This window comes from Meles meles, chromosome 5, assembly GCF_922984935.1.
Source record: "Meles meles chromosome 5, mMelMel3.1 paternal haplotype, whole genome shotgun sequence".
Classification (NCBI taxonomy): Eukaryota; Metazoa; Chordata; class Mammalia; order Carnivora; family Mustelidae; genus Meles; species Meles meles.
The window spans coordinates 41,979,100-41,999,663 of record NC_060070.1 but is presented as its reverse complement, the minus strand read 5'-3'; the positions used below and the strand labels follow the sequence as shown (position 1 = coordinate 41,999,663).

General features: G+C 42.8%; 2 protein-coding genes across 9 annotated transcripts in view; one reads left to right on the top strand and one right to left on the bottom strand.

Moving 5' to 3' along the window:
- The window catches only part of ANKRD6 (ankyrin repeat domain 6), a 186,010-nt gene extending 174,994 nt beyond the window's left edge, over window positions 1–11,016 (top strand). For all 8 annotated transcript variants that reach the window (XM_046006161.1, XM_046006159.1, XM_046006160.1 and 5 more), the window contains 4 exons: window positions 35–187; window positions 8,075–8,188; window positions 8,902–9,028; window positions 10,172–11,016. In XM_046006161.1, coding sequence (XP_045862117.1) covers window positions 35–187; window positions 8,075–8,188; window positions 8,902–9,028; window positions 10,172–10,743 — 966 coding nt within the window. In that variant the 3' untranslated portion in view covers window positions 10,744–11,016. The remainder of the gene's footprint in view (window positions 1–34; window positions 188–8,074; window positions 8,189–8,901; window positions 9,029–10,171) is intronic.
- A 4,223-nt stretch (window positions 11,017–15,239) lies between these two features.
- Window positions 15,240–18,744, bottom strand: LYRM2 (LYR motif containing 2). Its single transcript, XM_046004125.1, has 3 exons — window positions 18,664–18,744; window positions 17,958–18,098; window positions 15,240–17,516 (listed from the first exon to the last, which is right to left on the bottom strand). The coding sequence occupies exons 1-3, from the start codon at window positions 18,706–18,708 to the stop codon at window positions 17,436–17,438; spliced, it is 267 nt and encodes an 88-aa protein (XP_045860081.1). The 5' UTR covers window positions 18,709–18,744; the 3' UTR covers window positions 15,240–17,435.
- Between the last annotated feature and the right edge of the window lie 1,820 nt (window positions 18,745–20,564).

Below are 20,564 nucleotides of genomic sequence, written 5' to 3'. Positions count from 1 at the left end.
GAGCGGATTGATTCCTTTGCTCTTCCCCTGTCAGGCACCGATCAATGGTTGTCGATGTGAACCCCTAATCAACAAGCTGGAGAACCAGCTGGAGGCAGCTGTGGAGGAGATCAGAGCAGAGCTGGGGTCCGTGCAGGATAAAATGAACACAAAACTGGGACACATGGAGGGCAAGACCCAGCACCAGGTCAGTGAGTTGCCGGAACTCTTTATGCCCCGCTGCCGGGACAGGAAATGGAAATCAGAAAGAGCCCTCCAGCATCCTTCTGTTCCACAGCCTCTGCCCTGAGTGTTTCGGCTGGGTTGTCAGGAAGAGTCCTGGTTTCTTTCAAGCCCATTTATTCAAATTTTTAAAAATCTTTTTTTAAAATTTAAGTTCAGTATATTAACATATATTGTTGGTTTCAGAGGTATTGGTCTGCGATTCATCAGTCTTATATAATATGCAGTGCTCATTACATCACGTGCCCTCAGCCAGTTACCCCAGCCCCCACCCTGATCCCCTCCAACCACACAGTTTGTTTCCTGTGATTAAGTCTCTTATGGTTTGTCTCCTTCTCTGGTTTCATCTTCTTTTATTCTTCTCGCTTGTCCCCCACAGTCCTCTATTTCGTCCCTTAAATTCCACATATGAGTGGGATCATATGATAACTGTCTTTCTCTGATTGACTAATTTCACTCAGCACAATACCCTCTAGTTCCATCCATGTCACTGCAATGGCACAATTTTCCTTGATGATTCTGGCTAAAGGTTTATCAATTTTCTTTTCAAAGAAGCAGCTCTTGGTTTCACTGATCTTTTCTGTTTTTGTTTTTGTTTTTTTAATTTAGTTTTTGATTCATTTATTTCTCTCTGACATTTACTCTTTTCTTCTGACTTTGGGCTTTTCCATCTTATAGTTCCTTTAGGTGTAAGATTAGTTTTTTTTGTTTGAGATTTTGTTTGCTTCTTGAGGTAGGCCCATATTACCTGAATTTCCCTCTTAGAACTCCTTTTGCTGTGTCCCAAGGATTTTGAACTATTGTTTTTATTTTCATTTGTCTCTCTCTCTCTCTCTCTCTCTCTCTCTATATATATATATATATACACACACATATATATATATTTTTAGTTTGATTTCTTTGTTGACCCATTGGTTGTTTAATAACATGCTATTTAAACCATGTGTTTTTGGTTTTTCCATATTTTTATTGCAATTGATTTCTAGTTTCATACTTTATGGTCAGAAAAGGTGCTTCATATGATTTTAGTCATTTTACATTTATTGAGATTTGTTTTAACACATGATCTATCCTGAAGAATGTTCCATGTGCACTTGAATGTGTATTTTGTTGTTTTTGGATAAAATGTTCTATAAATATCTGTTAAGTCCAAATGTTCTAATGTGTGGTTCAAAGACAATTTCCTGGGCACCTGAGTGGCTCAGTTTGTTGAGCCTCTGCCTTCAGCCAAGGTCATGATCCCAGGGTCCTGGGATCAAGTCCCGCATCAGGCTCCCTCCTCAGCTGGAAGCCTGCTTCTCTCTCTGCCTGCTACTCCCCCTGCTTGTGCACATGTGTGTGCTCTCACTTGCACACTCTATCAAATAAATAGAATCTTTTTTAAAAAATGGTAGTTTATTTTCTATCTGAATGACTTATCCACTGATGTAAGTGGGAAGTTAAAGTCTCCTAGTATTATTGTATTACTATCAATTTCTCCCTTTATGTCTCCTAATATTTGCTTTATGTATTTAGGTGCTTTGATGTTGGGTGCGTATATATTTATAATCATTAGAATCCTCTTGTTGGATTGATCTCTTTAACATTATGTAAAGCCCTTCTTTTTCTCTTGTTCAATCTGTTTTGTTTTTTGTTTTTTTTTTTGTTTTTTTTTTTAAGATTTTATGTATTTATTTGAGAAAGAGACTGTGAGAGAGAGCATGAGAGGGGAGAAGGTCAGAGGGGGAAGCAGACTCCCCTTGGAGCTTAGAGTCTGATGGGGGACCTGATCCTGGGACTCCAGGATCATGACCTGAGCCGAAGGCAGTTGCTTAACCAACTGAGCCACCCAGGTGCCCCAGTCTTTGTTTTAAAGTCTGTTTCTTATGATATAAGCATTGCTACCCTGGCTACCTTCTCCCCACTCCCCTTCTGTTTGCATGGAATATCTTCTATCCCTTCACTCTTAGTCTGAATGTGCCTTTAAGTCTGAAGTAAGTATCTTTTGGCAGCAAATAGATGGGTCTTATTTTTTTTTAATCCATTCAGTCACCCCTTATCTTTTGACTGGATCATTTAGACCATTTACATTTAATTACTGATAGGTATGTGCCTATTGCCATTTTACTATTTTCTTGTTTCATAGTTCTTCTTTGTTCCTCTCTTGCTCTGTTTCCTTGATTGGTGGATTTCTTTAATGTTCTGCTTCACTTTCTTTCTTGTATGTGTGTGTGTGTGTGTGTATCCTAGGTTTGGGGTTTGTGTTTACCGTGAGATTCCTATATAATATTCTAGGTATATAGAAGTCTATGTTAAATTGATGGTCACTTTGGGAGCCTGGGTGGCTCAGTCGGTTAAGCGACCAACTCTCTTGAGTTTTGGCTTGGGTCATGATCTCAAAGTCATGAGATCAAGTCCCACATTGGGCTCTGAACCAGGCATGGAGCATATTTGAGCTTCTCTCTCTCCCTCGGCCCCACCTCTCCCCACTACCACCTTCTGCTCATGTGCACATGCCTGCTCTCTTTCAAAAAAAAAAAGGTCTCTTAAGTTTGAATACATTTAAAAAGAACTTCATTTTTACTGACCACCCCTCATGGTTTTTATATGTTATTTTTTTTCTTTTGAATTTCCCTAACTTTATTATTTTTTTAAAGATTTTTTTTATTTATTTGACAGACAGAGCTCACAAGTAGGCAGAGAGGCAGGCAGAGAGAGAGGGAGGGAAGCAGGCTCCATGCTGAGCAGGGAGCCCAAGGCGGGGCGGGATCCCAGAACCCTGGGATTATGACCTGAGCTGAAGGCAGAGGCTTTAACCCACTGAGCCACCCAGGAGCCCCCCTAACTAACTTTAAAGATACACTTTCACTTCTTTTGTCCCTTAACCTTCATACTAGTTTTATAACTTATTGCTTTACTACTTTACTGTATGTTGCTTTTACTCATCAATTTTTATTCATAATTTTCTAATTATTGCCTTTTTACTACTTAAAAAAAATCTCTTTAAAATGTCTTGTAAGAGGGGCGCCTGGGTGGCTCAGTGGGTTAAGCCTCTGCCTTCAGCTCAGGTCATGATCTCAGGGTCCTGGGATCGAGCCCCACATTGGGCTCTCTGCTCCGTGGGGAGCCTGCTTCCTCCTCTCTCTCTGCCTGCCTCTCTGCCTACCTATGATCTCTCTCTGTCAAATAAATAAATAAATAAATAAATAAATAAAATGTCTTGTAAGATTGGGGCACCTGGGTTAAGCATCTGTCTTCAACTCTGGTCATGATCCTGGAGTGCTGGGATCGAGCCCCATGTCAGGCTCTCTGCTCAGTGAGAAGTCTGCTTCTCCCTCTCCCTCCACCCTTCCCTTGGCTCCTGCTCGTATGTGCTTTCTTGCTCATTCACTCTCTCAAATAAATGAAATCTTTAAAACATTTTCTTGTAAGGGTGTTTTAATGGTGACGAAGTCTTTTAACTTCTGTTTGGGAAAGTCTTTATCTCTCTTTGGATTCTGAAGAATAAATATTCTGTTGGGCCGAATATTGTCAGTTGTAGGTTTTTTTGTTTCAGGACTTTGAATATATCCTGTCCTTTCCTCTGGCCTGAGAGTTTCTGAAAAATCCACTGATAGCCTTATGGGCATTTCCTTGAATGTTACTACTTTTCTTTTGCTGCTTTTGAAATTCTCTTTATTTTTATTCTTTGACATTTTAATTATGTGTCATGGTGTGTATCTCCTTTAGGTTCCTTTTGTTCAGAACTCTCTGTGCTTCCTGAACCTGGGGTTGTTTCCCTTCCACAACTCAGGGAAGTTTCTAGCTATCTCAAAATTCGTTTTTCTTCCTATTCAGTCTGGGTGCTTTCCATTGCCTCATCTCCCAGATTCTAGATCCATTCTTCTTCATCCCCTAGTCTGTTGGTTCCTTCTATTATACTTGTCCTTCTAGTTACTATATTCTTCATCTCTGATTGCTTCTTTTTATGTTTTCTGTCTCTTTATTGAAGTTCTGAGTTCATCCCTTTCTGTGCAACTGGTGAGCGTCTTTAAGACCATCACGTTGAACCTTACCACTAGGATTGGTTACCTCTGTTTTGTTTAGTTCTTTTTCTTGCTCTTTTGTCTTGTTCTTTTGTTTGAAGCCTATTCTCTGTCTCCTCATTTGCTTGACTTTCTACTTTTGTTTCTATGAATGAGGCAGAACAGCTACTTCTCTTAAACTTGAAGGAATGCTCTTTTTTTTTTTAAAGATTTTATTTATTTATTTGACAGACAGAGATCACAAGCAGGCTCCCTGCCAAGCAGAGAGCCCGATGCGGGGCTCAAACCCAGGATCCTGGGATCATGACCTGAGCTGAAGGCAGAGGCTTTAACCCACTGAGCCACCCAGGCGCCCCTGAAGGAATGCTCTTATGCGTGGTCATTCCCTATGCAGAGTGTGTGTGCTTGGGGACTTCGGCTGGCTGGCAGAACTGTGGCTGGTGTGGCCGGAGGGTGGGGGTCCCCAGGCTCTTCGCATTGGGGCTGTCTTAGTGGAATGGCCTGAACTAAAGTGAGTGCAGATTGGGGCAGTCCCGGGGCCCTCTGCGTCAGAGACCCCACAGAGGTGAGTGGAAGCCAAAGTGGGTGCGAGGTGATGTGTTCCAGGGTGCCCTTCACGGGATGCACCCTAGCACGTCGTCTGTGTGTGCCTTTAAGCATCTGGAGCCAAGGGGGACTCAGGCTGGGAGGACTCAGGACACTGTGTTGAGTGTGCCCTGGCAAGTTATTTGGAGTTGAAGCGATGTGGGCCTGGAGTGTTCAAGGTACTTTGAGCCTGTGTCACCTTGGCAAAATGGCTGGAGCTGTCGTGAGCACTGCACCATGCTGGGGCTGCCTTGGTGGGACAGATCGGGCTGCTGAGGGTTAGGGCAGGGCTCATTGAGGTGGCAGGAAGCCGGGGGTTCCCAGGCCCTGCTCCCTTCTGTGATATGAAGGTGGAGGAGGAACACAGACTCTGGTGCTTGCCAGCCCTTCTGACCGGGAGAGCGTTCCAGTGACTGCCCTGACATTTGGCAGGTTCTGGTTCCTTTGTATTCTCGCTGCCCTTTTAAATCCTGGCTTTTCTTCTGTGCACAGGGCAGACAAATCTTCCCTCCTTCCCTCAGTACTGTCTCCACTACAGTTCAGTGTTGGGGTGGAGGGTTCCCTCTGTTACCGTGTCTCTGTCTCCCTTGCTGTTCTCTGTCTGGTCTATCTTCTGTGGTGCAGAAACTGCTCGGTCATCCCCCAGGTCTTTGGGAGGAGTTGCTCTATAAATAGGCGTAGATCTGGTGTGTCTGTGGAGGAGATGATGGGGTCTTACTGCCTCACCATCTTGGACCATCTTTAAGTTTATGTTTAAATTTGGTAATGTCCTAGCTGTGTTGGGTTTTGGTATGCTAATTAATGGCAATGTACTCTTCCATGTATGGAGTGGAATATGTAATTCGGTTTTGTCTATTACAGGTTTTTTTCCCCACGTCCAGTATAGTTAACAGAGCTCTGTTTCAGGTGTGCAGTGTGGTGATTCAGCAATTCCACACATCATCCAGGCTCATCCATCAGGTTCATTCCTTAATCCCCATCACCACTTTCACCCAAACACCCACACACCTCCCTAAGTTATACCTTAGGTTACCTTAATACTAGGTCTGCATTGGCTCAAGTTGTGGACTTACTGTGAGTTCAGTCTCTTCAACCCCTTAGGACTTTAACAAATGAGAAAAAGAAGCCTTGACTACACAAAAATGGGCTCAGGGGTGGTGAAAACCTAGAGTCTGATGAAGACTAAATGAAACCTTAAGTTAGGTCACCTTAAGTTACATATTTTTGCTACCAGCTTTTCACCTGATTGGATATCCTGATCACTTTCCCATGTCCTTTGCTTCATAATATTCCAGCATATTTTTTATTAGATTTTGAAATTGTTTATAGTTTTTCACTCTTATAAATAATGCTATGATGAACATTTATGTGGGTAAATGTTTGCTTTTCAAGTTATTTGCTCAGATTTAGGATAATTGGGTCCAGAGTTAAGAATATGTTTGGGGCACCTGGGTGGCTCAGTTGTTAAGCATCTGCCTTTGGCTCAGGTCATTATCCCAGGGTCCTAAGATCAAGCCTGACATCAGGCTCCTTGCTCGGTGGGAAGCCTGCTTCTCCCTCTCCACTCCTCTACTTGTGTTCCCTCTCTCGCTGTGTCTCTGTCTGTCAAATAAATAAAATCTTAAAAAAAAAAAAAAGGGGGCACCTGGGTGGCTCAGTGGGTTAAAGCCTCTGCCTTCCGTTCAGATCATGATCTCAGGGTTCTGGGATTGAGTCCCGCGTCCGGCTTTCTGCTCATCCAGGAGCCTGCTTCCCTCTCTCTCTCTCTGCCTGCCTCTCTGCCTACTTGTGATCTCTGTTTGTCAAATAAATAAATAAAATCTTCAAAAAAAATTAAAAAGAAATATGTTTAAAGCTCTTGACAAATATTAGTAATCTACTTAACAGAAAAGTTGTGTGAATTTATATCCAACAGGCTGGGTAAGGATATAAATTGAGTCTCCGTCTTGAACTTTTACAATCATTATCATTTTTGAAGCTTTTGTTGAACTGATTAAGAATATTGTTGAATTCTGGTTTCCTTGTTTGTTGATGAGGTAGAGCATTTATGTTCATCTGCTATTTGTACTTCATGGAAAGCCCCTTCAAGAAGTCTTCTCCTAGTGCCATAATATATTAGTTAAGACTGTCTTACAAATAAAACCCCCTTCAGCCAACCTAAGCCCGGAGAGGAGTGTATTCGATAAATGCTGGATCTTCTCAAGGACCTCACTTCATTTCAAGGAGTGTGACAGATGGGGGTGTAGACTCTTCCTCCTAATTCCTGATCACAAGTAAAGGACTCTGGAGTGGCATGAGTCCGTAGCTCACACAGACATCAGTCAGCCGTGCCCTGGGGCTAAGTTAGAGCAAGTCGGTGACCGGGATAAGGAGGGAGGGGAGTCAGCCAATCTGAGGAGACCAGAGAGCGGCTCACAGGAAGACAGGAGGGCTGAAGGAACCAAACAGAAAGTGCTCACAGCATCTCCAGACCTGCTGCTGCTCTTTTAGCTTTTTGAGCTTCCCGTGTGTCCCTGACAGGAGAAGAGCCCAGCAGCGAGCCCTTGTGGGCTAGCCCCTGCTGACAAGTTTCCTCTCCCTTGTTCAGGCCTTGTCTGAGCAGTGGACGTTTGGCTCTCCTGGGTGTTAGGGCCCTGCAGGGAAACGTCATGATGTTGGGGGAACCAGGAGGGTGCGACTGAAAGGGGACAATCATTTGTTCTCTGACGCAAGCCCTTTAAGCTCCTTCCCCACCCTTCTTCACACTTGCTTCGATTCCTCTCAGGGAAGCCCCAGGGCCTTTGTTCATTGGACACTGGGTAAAAGCGCTGAGACTTCGGCTTCTTTTGCCACTTCACAGGCAGCCACTGACGCTTAGGGTGGGGTGTTAAGAACTCATTGGAAGGGCACAGCTGCAGACTTTTAGAAACAGTTTTTCCTTTCAATAATAGTCTTGGAAATAATGTTTCTGAAACCTATAAAAATTCTATGTACAAGGTCTGTTGGCTTAAGTTTAAATTTACCGTATGTTCAGTCTCTTCAACCCCTTAGGACTTTAACAAATGAGAAAATGAAGCCTTGACTACACAGAAACAGGCTCAGGGATGGTGAGAACCTGGAGTCTGATGGAGACTAGATGAAACTAGGATAAAAGAGAAGTTGAGGTTTGCTTTTATTCTCTCTGGCCCCTGCTCGGTCCCCCAGAGCCCCCTCTCAGGAGTCAAGAGACTGAGACCCATCCTTAGATCGTCTCAGTCCTCCGCTGTCTGCCCGTTGAATCCTAGATGCGTGTTTTGGACAAGCTGATGGTGGAGCGGCTCTCAGCGGAGAGAACCGAGTGCCTGACCCGCCTGCAGCAGCACTCTGACGCCGAGAAGCACGAGGGAGAGAAACGACAGGTAAAAACCAGGATCTGTCCTTAGCTGGGTATTTACCACTCCTCTCCACTGAGTTAAGACCATCACTGAAAACCCAGAGGCCCAGAGCCCATAAAAGCATTTGTCATGTGTAACATGTCCTCTTTACAGTGTCCTTTTATTCATTTATATAATGAATAGAAAAGAACATGTAGTTCAGTCCTTTTGTTGCCGAATATTCTGGCAATAGGTGGAGACTAAACCGTTCACAGAATATGCTGGGGGAGGTGTGGTCTCTGCTTTGAATCCCTTCTGTGTACTGTGCGTCTGTTAGGCATTGCTCTGTTGCTGAGCGAGGCTTGGTTCCTACCCTTGGGGAGTTCGTCTCCCCAAGACAACATAAACTGAGTCCTTGTTGAGTGTGTGTGAGTTCATGCTCCTAAGCAGCCAGATACTCTTGATTTGTAGGATTTGGGAAGCTTTGGGTGTTCAAGGTATCTCTTGCCCTAAGCCACAAGATCATAGAAACTGTCAGGTTTGGTGCTGGGTGAAGCTTGGTCTGCAGAGGGCAGCAGAGAAGGCTGTGTGGCTTGTGGGCAGGGAGGAAGGAGATCCACAGCTTTTAGGCGGGTCAAGATGATGCTCTGAACTCTCATAACTGGAGAGTCCACTCTTGATGCTTTCACTCATAAACCACATGTGCAACTCACCTGATCATTTGTGTGGGTTTGTGTGTGTGGGTTTTGTTTTCTTAGACGTCACTGGTGGATGAATTAAAAACCTGGTGCATGTTAAAGATTCAGAATCTGGAGCTGAAGCTTTCTGGAGATTCTAGGGCCTCTAGGACCAAATCCACACCATCTACTTGCGAGTCCTCTACAGGTAACGTGCGTGCAGAGTGCGCTGTTCCACCCAAAAGTGGTAAAACCCCCGGAGATTGTTCTCTGCTTTATCCAAAGGCAGCCCCTAGGATAGGGTTGTGGAAAACAGTGTATTGTGAATTCTATAGGGCTAAGGACATATTTTGCTTACCGCTGTACGTCCAGTTGCCATACAGTAGGAAAGTACTCCTATTTAAGTATTCAGACGTATCTGAATGAAGGAGTAAAAGAATTGTTGACTGGTGATGACAGTGTTTCAGGTGCAGTGTTGATGGTGTCAGAGTGGGTCCCAAAGATGAAGAGTGAGGAATGAACATGTCTCCTCGGCAGGGCTCTTGCCCTGGCCCTTGGGCTACTTTCTCCTTTCTTCTCCCTGATCAGCCTTTGACCTTTGTCCAACTATGTAAAGCCTCCGTGAGCAGCAGTTCCTGTATTGAGGCTGCCCTAAGGTGCTAGACAGAGACATCTTTCAAGCAAAGTGTCTTCTCATTAGCCACAGTGCTTTTACTCAGTGATAATTTTGAGGACAATTAGAGCCTTTGTAATTAGGCCTCTGTGAGGAATTCTGATATGTCAAGCATATTATGTTATTATAGACCATTTCTGGAACTGTGGTTTTTATCTTCTTTGTGCCCGTAACATTGGGGAAAACCTGGGCAAATTTATCATGCCAGGTCTCTTTATGGAACTTGGCTGGAGCTCTGGGTATAGAGAATATGACCACCTCACCAAACTCGGGCTTGAGTCAAGGAGCTAATAACTGGGGGTGTGGAAAGGCCCAGAAATTAGGGAATGGGCAGATTCAGTCTCATCAATACATACCCAGTTCTGTTTTGGAGACCCTTGGTGAGCTGTGTCATCCTTAGCAATCACAAAATGGTACCCAGAACCTTCTAAGCTTTCTAACTGGCTAAAGGAAAGGCCAGCAACGTTTTTGGCTTAGATACCACCGGTGTTGTTAAGCTCTCCCAAGCCAAAATGATCATCGGGGGGGAAGTGAAACCGGGGGAAGGCAGAGGAAAAACTGCACATGGTGGTGGGCCGTTGGGAAGGCTGATGGTTTACAGGATTATCAGGACTCTGAAATGCCAACCCAGAGCCACAGGACTGTGTGAATGTGGTTTTATTTTCCTTCCGAAACTAGGTGTGGATCAATCAGTGGTCACTGCAGGTCCAGTAGCAGCTTCTGACAGTTCTCCTCAGGTGGTGAGGCCCAAGGAAAAGGCCTTCAACTCCACTGCTACCCACAGACTACAGCAGGAGCTGTCTTCCTCAGACTGTACAGGCTCTCGACTGAGGAATGTCAAGGTCCAGACAGCCTTGCTACCCCTGAAAGAGGCAGCCAGATGTGATCAGCAGGCTGGGCCCTGTGTGGACAGAGGCACCCAAACCAAGAAATCTGGGAAAAGTGGGCAGACAAGGCATCGGACCCAGCACCCAGCACCCAGCAACCCCTGTGGGCTGCCGCCACCAGCAGCAGGCAGCGAGCAGACCGCCCCTCACATTCGAGACACCTCCCAAGCTCTGGAGATCACCCAGTATTTTTTTGAGGCCGTTTCTACCCAGATGGAAAAGTGGTATGAAAGGAAGATTGAGGAAGCACGAAGCCAAGCCAGTCAGAAGGCCCAGGAAGACAAGGCCACTCTGAAGGAACATATTAAAAGTTTAGAAGAAGAACTTGCTAAACTAAGGACAAAGGTGCAGAAGGAAAATTAGGACCTGGGGAGCGGCACAAGAAGGGATTCCTGGAGAGTGCTGGCTTTGCGGCTCTAGAAGAGCTATGGCCAACATGTCCCTTATCGTGCACGTGGCGGACTTGCCTTTCAAAAAAAAGTCGAATTTCTGAAATGTGCCAGGCCTGTGCTTCCCATGCCCTGAAGTTATGACGACTTCAACAGTTAGACTGAAACCAGGGGACACTTGCTTAGTTGCAGGTTTCATTACAAACTCACAACCTCAGTCTAGGGTCATCTGAGGTTCAAAAGCTCAGATTAGGTGAGCAACGCTAAGCAACTGTATGATGCATCAATCCTAAACCCTAAAATTCAGGAGGTATGAAATAATATAAGTCAAAAGGAAGAAGAAAAGCAAATCCCTTGTGAACGCCGGTGGCCCTTCATGTGGTGCACACCTGCGGGGCCCAGAAGAGAGTATCTTTCTGTAAGAACTGTGGCTGAGATGCGCACATCCCCTCGCAAATTCCTACTTCTCAAAATGCTGACCTTTTAACCAGATGAAAACTTATCAAATAGATTTGGAGGAGAAAAAGATTTTCATGATGTCACTAGATCCAGTATATCTTAAAAGATTTTGCAGAGTCGATGGGTACTTAAAATAATGAGGAATTGGCTAATAGCACTGGGAACATTTGTTAATAAACTCAAATGAGAAACGTTCAAATCACTGGTCATTGTTTCTCTATTTTCAGCCAAAATACAGTAATATTACGATTGATTAATCCTGATTTTAAAGATTAATGGAAAAACATTCCTCTAAAAACTATCTGAAACTTTTATCTTTAATCACACCCGATTATCCAAGAGTATCTTTCTAAATTTGAGCTTATCGGTCTACATTTTATAAAGAAGGAAGGCAATTTCTTGGAAGTATTTCACTTCTAATTGTGTCCTGTCATTAAAGAGCCTCAAAAGTTTCCCACTGCTTTGCAGTTGATTCTTCCAAGGTAAAATAATTCAATAACTTGAGCTAGACCCCACTGTTTCCCAGCTTTGTGGAGCCCCGAGGATTTTACTCTGCTCTATGGAATATACAAAGTTGTAGAAGTGGCTTAGATAGGTTGAATTTTGGATTTCTCTTCTATACTTCTTGTCCCTTGGTATGTGGGATTATATTCCTCTCTTCTAGATTCCATGTATGCACAGAAATCCCCATTCTAACAGCACAGGAACTGAGTACTGTTGTCCCTAACTTTGAGTAAAATGTTGCTCATTGAGCCAAAGAGAAAATGTTTTCCTGACATGGGCACACCCAGGAAAACACAGTATGTTTACAGTCCCTTTGTTTCTGCCTAATCAGGCTTGCAGTTTTTGTTTTTTAATAGTGACAATTATTGACTTACAACAGAAGGTCTCTGTCCTTCCTAACAAATCTAGATCTAGGTGTAGGTCACCATTATACAACCCGGACAGGGAGTCAATGTCATGTCCTCTCCAGCTGATGCTCATGTCTGTGAGCTTGTCCTGTTCCTCCGCTACCGTCAAGGCTGTGTGGTTCTCCTGCTGCACTGCTCTGTGGAGAGCCGTCTTTGTCTCCTCATTCCCCTCTGCACTCCTCAGGAAGAACCAGAGTGAGATGGTACCTTCAGTTTCTTGGGTTCCCCAGTCAGGCGTCACGGACAGCTTTAGAATCCTTCCTCAGTACACGTCAGTTTCTTGAGAACTGTCCGATACTCAGATGAAATCCTGAGATAGTAAGTTGTAGTCTAAGCAGTTCCTTTCACTCACTACATACCTCCTGTTACCCCAAGAAGCATCCTTGTTGAGAAATGCTGAAAACAAATGAAATTTTATCTCAACCACAGAGTGCTTTGGAAGGAAGGATTTTGCTTGCGTAACCTTCACCCATCAGAAGCAGGTGGCTTATCACTGTGAACTGGGTATTTTTGTCCAGGTCACAGGGAGAGACTAGGGAGGAATGAGAAGAGTCAAAGGCACCTTGTCTGGCAGATGACACGGCTCCTTGTCTAATGGAAGGGAAACCCAATAGAGGCAAGGAAACCAAACACCATCAGTCAGCCTCCCAACCCAAAATGGTGGCATCATCTCTAGACCAATGGCTTATTTTCAAAAACTGGGTCTTTGTTCTTCAGTATTGTCAAAAATTCAACTTTGGGTCTGATAGGTGTCTTACTTTTCCCTTCTGCTATCTGCTACAATGAGTGAATGCCACCCTAGTACTCTTCCGAAGAAGCAAAACCATTGAGAGTCTGCCATGTGGGTCGTGTTTGAAACAGAGATTGGAACTTTCAATAGCTATGGGGGAAAATGATATAGAACACAGAAAAGTGGTATAATTACTGCAGTGGGGGTTTTGTTACTGAATTACTGCACTGAGTAAACTAAAATCTGTGGTGAGATTGAATATAGTTCCAGTCTTAGTTTTGACTTTGGGAGCCCAAAATAAAGGAATTGATGTCTTCATGTTAAAATCTTCTTTTTTCCCCCAGTCAAGCACTGATACTTGAGAGATATGTTGTCTTCTATTTAATATTTTTACTACCTTGACTTGTCTTCTCCAAGCATTAAACATAGTTCTCAACACTATGGATATTAAAATACTTATTTAAAAAATGAAAGTGTGAATATATAGTGGATATTTTTGATTGTGTGGTTGACCAAATTTATGGTTCCCAGAAAGAGTGCCTTCATGCAGACACACTTTGCCTTGTTTTGATAGAAGGGTAACTTCTGGTAAATACATCTGGTTTAAAGTAGAAATCAGGTGTACTGCATGAAAAATAAATTTTGGAAATGATGTAAATACTTCTCAGTGCAAGCTTTAAGGTTTTGTTTAAATTGTTGACCTTTAGAAAATACTGAACCAAGAGAACAAAACCTCGCTTAAAACTGTATGCAGGCAAAATAACATTTTCTAACAAATTATTCGTAAAAGCTAAATACATTTTCTTCCTGTGATAGAAAAGCCAAATCGATTAAGATTTAGAAGACAAAACCATTGACCTTTTAGAATATGTATAAGAAAAAAATTTCAGGGGCGCCTGGGTGGCTTAGTGGGTTAAAGCCTCTGCCTTCAGCTCAGGTCATGATCCCAGGATCCTGGGATCGAGCCCCGCATCAGGCTCTCTGCTTGGCAGGGGCCTGCTCGTCCTCCTCTCTCTCTCTCTCTGCCTGCCTCTCTGCCTACTTGTGATCTCTGTATGTCAAATAAATAAAGTCCTTAAAAAAATTTTTTCAAATTGTTTTCTGTTGTGATTTTAAAGGGAAATATTCTTCTGTAATATTGTCAAAATATGATGTATGAATATACTAAATCCATGAGACACATAATCGGGAAACAACACAGAAATTTTCCTAATGCAAACCAGAATAGGTAAAAAGCAATTTCTGCTTTCTTGTAAACAAAAATAGCAATTTAATCCTGACAATTGCTCAAATGCCTGCCTGAAGGAAGGAAATAGGCTGTGGTGATTTCGAGTTTGGCACAGAGTGACAGTTTGTTTTTGATTCTGCTTGGACCTCATCTTACTCTACATAATTCCAGTTTTTTTCCCACAGTAGATGTGCGCGGTTTCCTTCTGTTGTTTGACTAGCATTTTTCTTCCGTAAAAGAGAGCATTTAGTAAGTGTGGGTCTCAGCCTCTCCTGAGTGTCTGCTTGTGTGACTCTGATAGTATAAACACCAGAGAATGTGTGCTGCTTTCCTCAAACAGGAGAACGGCCTCTGCAGGCCCACCCATAGCAAGGCCTGTGCTGAGTTTAGAAACTTCCAACCCGATGGCACACTTCAAAGGAGGTAATGATGTAAGGCTCCTCAGGATGCTAAATGATAGCCCTAGCCACTTATCCTCATGCTAGAAAGCTTTGATATTTAAAAAATTTTAATATAAAGGTTTGACTTATCGTAGTTCAAATACATAAACTGAACAAGTACCTTAAAATTAAACTTCAGGAACAAAACTTCCAGCATTCAAATAAGAGTATAGTTGTGGGGTTGTTTTGTTTTAGAGGGTGGGTAGGGAATGAGGGAGAGGGAGACTCTTAAACAGGCTCCAGGCCTAACACAGGGTCTGAGGCAGGGCTTGATCTCATAATGCTGAGATCATGACCTGAGCCAAAATCGAGATGCTTAACCGACTCAGCCACCCCGGCGCCCCCATGCGAGTATAGTTCACAGGCAATACCCAGAAGGGTAATTTGTCTAAGCCAGAACACTGACAAAGATGCTAAATAGAATGTGTCCTACCAGGAGTTAGAACCTGGCCATCTTTTTTTTTTTTTTTAAGATTTTTATTTATTTATTTGACAGACAGAGATCTCAAGTAGGCAGAGAGGCAGGTAGAGAGAGAGGAGGAAGCAGGCTCCCCGCTGAGCGGAGAGCCCGATGCGGGGCTCGATCCCAGGACCCTGGGATCATGACCTGAGCCAAAGGCAGAGAGGCTTTAACCCACTGAGCCACCCAGGCGCCCCAAACCTGGCCATCTTAATAAGCATGGTTTCATAGGGGAGGAGAAATTGTTGTTTAGCCCAAGATTTATTTAGCACTCAAACACTGTCCATTATTAAAGGTTAAAGGTTATAATAATCTTAGCCTCTGGAAAATGAAAATTCAATTTTTTAGTGTTTTGCCCAATTTAAAAAAAAACAAAACAAATTCCAAGTTCTGTTTTCTTGGTATCTGTTAATTGCATCTTACAAACTTAAGCCACAAATGCTCTTATATCTTTGACATATACCACTGCTAGGAAGAGTGTCACCAAGTCACTGACTTCTACACCTCAGAAGAGGTGATTTGTAGTGTTCAAGATTTTAGATTTACTAGAAATTGCCTATACTTGAACAGGTTTATCATGTTGCAAGAAGGAAAGTGCTTTCTGTTCACAGACTGTTCACAAAGGCTTCTGCCCTTCAGAAGACTTGGCAATAGCTTGACTGATGTAAGGCTATGTACAAATCTGATAATTAGCTCATGCATTTTGAATTAGATAACCTAGCAGAAGAATATTCAGAATTATTTTATCTTGTGGGCTGAGCCTGTGGGCTGGGCAAGTGGAGCCTGGCAATGCAGGCAGGTCATGGACGAACGCCACCTTCTGCCTCTCCCTTCTGGTGTGCAGTCCAGTACTAGGTAACCATTTATCATTCTGCAGAATTTCTCCTACATTTTTCAGGTGCTGGTCAGATTCCGGGATTGCCTTTTTAGATCTGTTCTGTAAAAGAACAGAGGACATCCATCTGTAGGGACTGCCAATCCCGCCATAAGCTTTCACTTTCACTAAATTAACTGTTGTACATTTTGGTCAGGGTGTCCTCAGGTCAACTTCTTGTCTCCAATGTATTCTGCAAACTTTCTCTTCCCATCACTGGAGGAGAACCTAATGCACCAAGGATCTTCCCTGACAGTCTCACTTCTATGCGGATGCTAAGGTAATTGCATTAGTTTCATCCACATGTTGTTGCCTCTTCTTTTTGGCCTCAATGTGTTCATTAAGCTTCTGTATCTCCTCTTTCCAACAAAGATCTATATTCCCGGTGATGTCTTCAGAGAATCCTTGGATGACCGGATCATGACCCATCGGAGGAACCTACCTCAACAACCCTCAGTAATGCAGGAGGATTTTTTCAAGAAAGGTCCAGGGCATCTCCTGAGGTCAGTATACTTCCATACATCTCATACGGTATGTTTCTTAAAATACTGACTTACACAGTATTCTATGTCAATTCTACATCAGCCAAAAAATCCGTAAAACCTTTACTCAAGTATAATTCATATATCATACATGCAAAATATACGATTCAATGGACTTTAGTATATTCAGAGTTATGCAACTAGGAGCCCCACTGTAACTTTAGAATGTTTTCATCACTCAGAAAAGAAGCCCCATATCCATTAGCAATTACTTGCCATGCTATCCACACAGCCTTGGGCAACCACCTCTTTCTTCCTATTTTAGATACTTCATATAAATGGAATCGTACCATGTGTGATCATTTGTGACTGGTCTCAGGTTCACCCATGTGTAGCAGACATGTTATCAGTACTTCATTCCTTTTTATTGCTAAATAATATTCTACAGACATCATACTTAATCGTTTATCAGTTGATGGGCCTCTGGATTGCTTCTACTTCTTGGATATTATGAATAATACTGCTATGAATATTCCCATACAAGTTTTTTATAGAAAGATTATCAGTTCTCTTGGTTATAAACCTAGGAGGAAACTGCTGACCTGTGTGGTAACTTAATCTTTTAAGCAACTGACAGTCTGTTTTCCAGAGTGGCTGTGCCATTTGATATTCCCACAGCATGTATGAGGGGTCCAATTTCCCTACATCTTTATCAATATTTGATACTAACTGTTTTAGTTATAGTCATTCCAGTGGAGGTGGTACTGTTCCAGTGTGGTTTTAATTTGCATTTCCCAGAGGGTTAATGATGTTGAGGATTTTAAGTGCTGACCACTTGTACTGGTTTTTGCTACCTGAATTGCTGACATTTCCAAAAAACATTTTCAAGGGTGTCTTTTTCAATGTTTAGGCGATTGTTCTGATATGCTTTTGTTTGCTCTGACATGCTGTGCTCCATGTTCTGACATCCTCCCAGGTACTGTACAGTTTGACTTGCTTCTAGGCTGCCTATCATTGAGTCTAATCAGCTCGATGATACACATGGAAACTCTGAAATTCAGTCTTTCAGAATAACACTACAGTTAAGATTTTGCCAAAGCAAGGGTTTTTTCTAACTCTTTGAGCTGCATATTGCCTTGAGTAATCATCATCCGGATTGTGTCCTGTAGAAGAAAGTGAAAGCTGGTCATCATTTTACTTGGTTACACAAGGTACAGCTCTATCATTTCATTTGTTAGGGACCAACACAGAGAGAACTGGAGCCACTGTGTATTAGGAAAACCCCAAACTGCACAGTGTTTGGCACGCTTTCATAAACCCCAGTTATCATACTTCCCAAACCATCATGCTGTCTTATTTATAATCTTTTCACGTGTGTGTATGTATATCTGATTTAACAGGAAAGTCAGGGGATGATACTGTAAAGATCGTAAAATTTCAAATATCATTTGAGTGGAAAATTGGTAAATTAAAAGGAATGATGAAGATGTAGATACATCTCCATGATCCTTATATTCCAAAATGTCTATTAAACTTAAAAAAAAAAAAAAATTCAACTAACACAAAACGGTCAGGGCTTGTCCTCACCATGATCTTGTCCTCACCTCTTCAGTTGCACTTTTATTTCTTTTGAATTCTTCCCTTGCCCAGTCCTTCAGGTATTTGCGATCAGAATCATTTGGAACTTCCCGAATTGCTTGCAAAATCTTTCTGTAGAGGAGGAGAACTTGTTGCCTTCTCATGAACTGTAGAGGGAAGGAGAAATGTCAATTACCACTGCAAAATCTACAGCCCAGAGGGCTGTACTTTAGCAAACCAAACAAAATAGACGACTTCTCTTTGGTCCTCAATTTTGAAAAGGACAAAGAAAAACTTCCCTTTTAAGAAAAAGGCAAAGAGTGTATCTGGGCTGTTTGCTTACTCCTTTGTCAAACCTAAGAACCCTTAACATCAAGGGATGACCACTGAGCAGAAAAAAGACTACTAGTTACTAGAGGCTGTACCTACAGTAATAGTACTTTTTTTTTTTTTTTTTTTTAACCAACGCAGTTAAAATTCTTTGGCGATCTCACTCTTTACCATAGCTCAGACTTCACCGCGGCGGAGGCATCAAAGTCCCAAGATATCCACAGCCCGCCCGCCTCCTGAACCCAGCCAGGGCCAGAGGGCAGTTTCCTCCACCCGCCCCTCCCACCGCCCGCTTCCGCATCAGGAAGTCCCACCCCCGCGACCCACTCCGCAGGGTGGGGTGGATAATTGAGATCAGATCAAGGAAAGCTGCCCTAAAAGGCTGACAAAAACGGGCGCTACCTGCTTTAAGGTTAGTGTCGCTGGGGGTAACCGGGAAGCAGCCATTCCCTCCACGTAGCGCAGGTCTCCCTAGAACTCCAGTGCGCAGGAGCGGAAGTGGGAGCGTAACCAGGGGGCGGGGTTAGCCTGTTTCCCGGGAAACTGCCTGCTGGTTACAGTTGGCCGCCAAATCCCACGCAGTCGGCCTGAACTGAAGCTATAAAGTTTTGGGCAGTTTTGTCCTAGAATACACTTTCTGGGGGTTGCGAGGGGATAGCAATTCTTGCGTCACAAAGTTGTGATAATAGGAATGGTAAGGCAACTGGCACAGTTCCTGGCACTGGTTAAGTTTGAGAGTGAGGGGTGAAATTGTGTATTCCCATTGAGCTTTTTACATCTGCATAGTTAGAAATAAAAATTTAAATGTTTAATGTTTGTGTCCTGTTCTTTTGTCTTTTTTTCCTTGTTTTCATCCTGGTATTTTGTTTGCAACCATTTCCCCCATGGTGGCATCTTCGTGGTTGCCATTAGTTATGTTCTTCGTAACTGTAAGGTTATTTTGGGGCATCTGGGTGGCTCAGTGGGTTAAGCCGCTGCCTTCGGCTCAGGTCATGATCTCAGGGTCCTGGGATCGAGTCTCGCATCGGGCTCTCTGCTCAGTAGCGAGCCTGCTTCCCTCTCTCTCTCTGCCTGCCTGTCTACTTGTGATCTCTCAGTCAAATAAATAAAATCTTAAAACAAAACTGTAAGGTTATTTTACCAACAAAAGCGGATTTACTTGGGAATAGAGAACTGCAGTTGGGGACATGTGAGCTATGGAAAAACTACAGGCAAGTCTGATAAAAGGAGAGGAACTTATTTTACAGAGATGCAAGTTGAGAAGCAGTTGTTTTGAAAAGTCCATTGGGAAAAAGCAAGATGATATTTCATGGAGTTGCAAGGGTAGCTGATTTCTTGCACACTGCGCCTCTCGCATCTTCTTCCCCCCTGGGGCCTGTAATTGATTCTTAACTGTTGACCTGCTGAGATCTATAACTGGCACGTCTGTGTAATTCATCACTCTTCCTGGAAGGGACACTGAGTGGTTGGTCCAGCTTTCCTTTCTAGTCTCTCAACTCTACTTCAACAAAGTTTCCCTTTATTAATTTTCTCATTAATTCTGAGGTTTTAAATGGCTGCTCCATTGTAGTTATAACAATTTTGTATCACTAAAAACGAACTGAATGTCCGCACAACTTAAGCTTTTATTTCCTCATAATTGTTTTATTCTCCCAACACATACATGCCCTTAATTTATGTAAGTAGGTAGGGTTGGTGAATATTTGCTATAGTTTGTTAAATAGAATTTTCTGAATTACCAAATTGTTCACTTGGTTACCCATTTACTGAGCATTTACTTGACTGCCCACTTGCTGGAATCCTTTGGTGTTCCTTTTTCCTAATTGTGTCATTTCAGCAACCTCACCCTCTCCTGGCCTCCTTCCTCATCTGCAAAGTGAAATGCGATCTACCTCAGAGTTGCACTGGGCATAATGCACTGAGAACAGGACTTGCCACATACACTCCCAATGCCTACGTTTCTTGAACATTACCAGGTACTGTATGGGTGATGCTAACTATGCCTACTTTTTGAAGTTTTGTATACTTGGCAATAACAATTCTTATAAAAATTCGTGAAATAGCCCTTGCCACCTACTTTATGAATTGTCATGACTGGTCCAGTTATGGTAATCAAGGTTTGTATTCTAATTTTAACAGGCTTGTTTGCCTGTTCTTTAAGAAAGTTCTTTATATTAGCTTTAAGAAGTTTCTATATAAGTCATGTATTTTTCTTTCGAGGCTTTTTTTTTTTTTAATATTTTATTTATTTGACAGAGAGAAATCACAACCAGGCAGAGAGGCAGGCAGAGAGAGAGGAGGAA

Bases quoted from the DNA above. Each gene is read 5' to 3' on its own strand.
- LYRM2 (XM_046004125.1), bottom strand. From the start codon at position 18,708: ATGGCTGCTTCCCGGTTACCCCCAGCGACACTAACCTTAAAGCAG. The intron at 18,099-18,663 runs GTAGCGCCCGTT...TTCCCTCTACAG, and splicing joins CGACACTAACCTTAAAGCAG to TTCATGAGAAGGCAACAAGT. The intron at 17,517-17,957 runs GTGAGGACAAGA...TTTCTTCTACAG, and splicing joins ATAAAAGTGCAACTGAAGAG to GACACAATCCGGATGATGAT.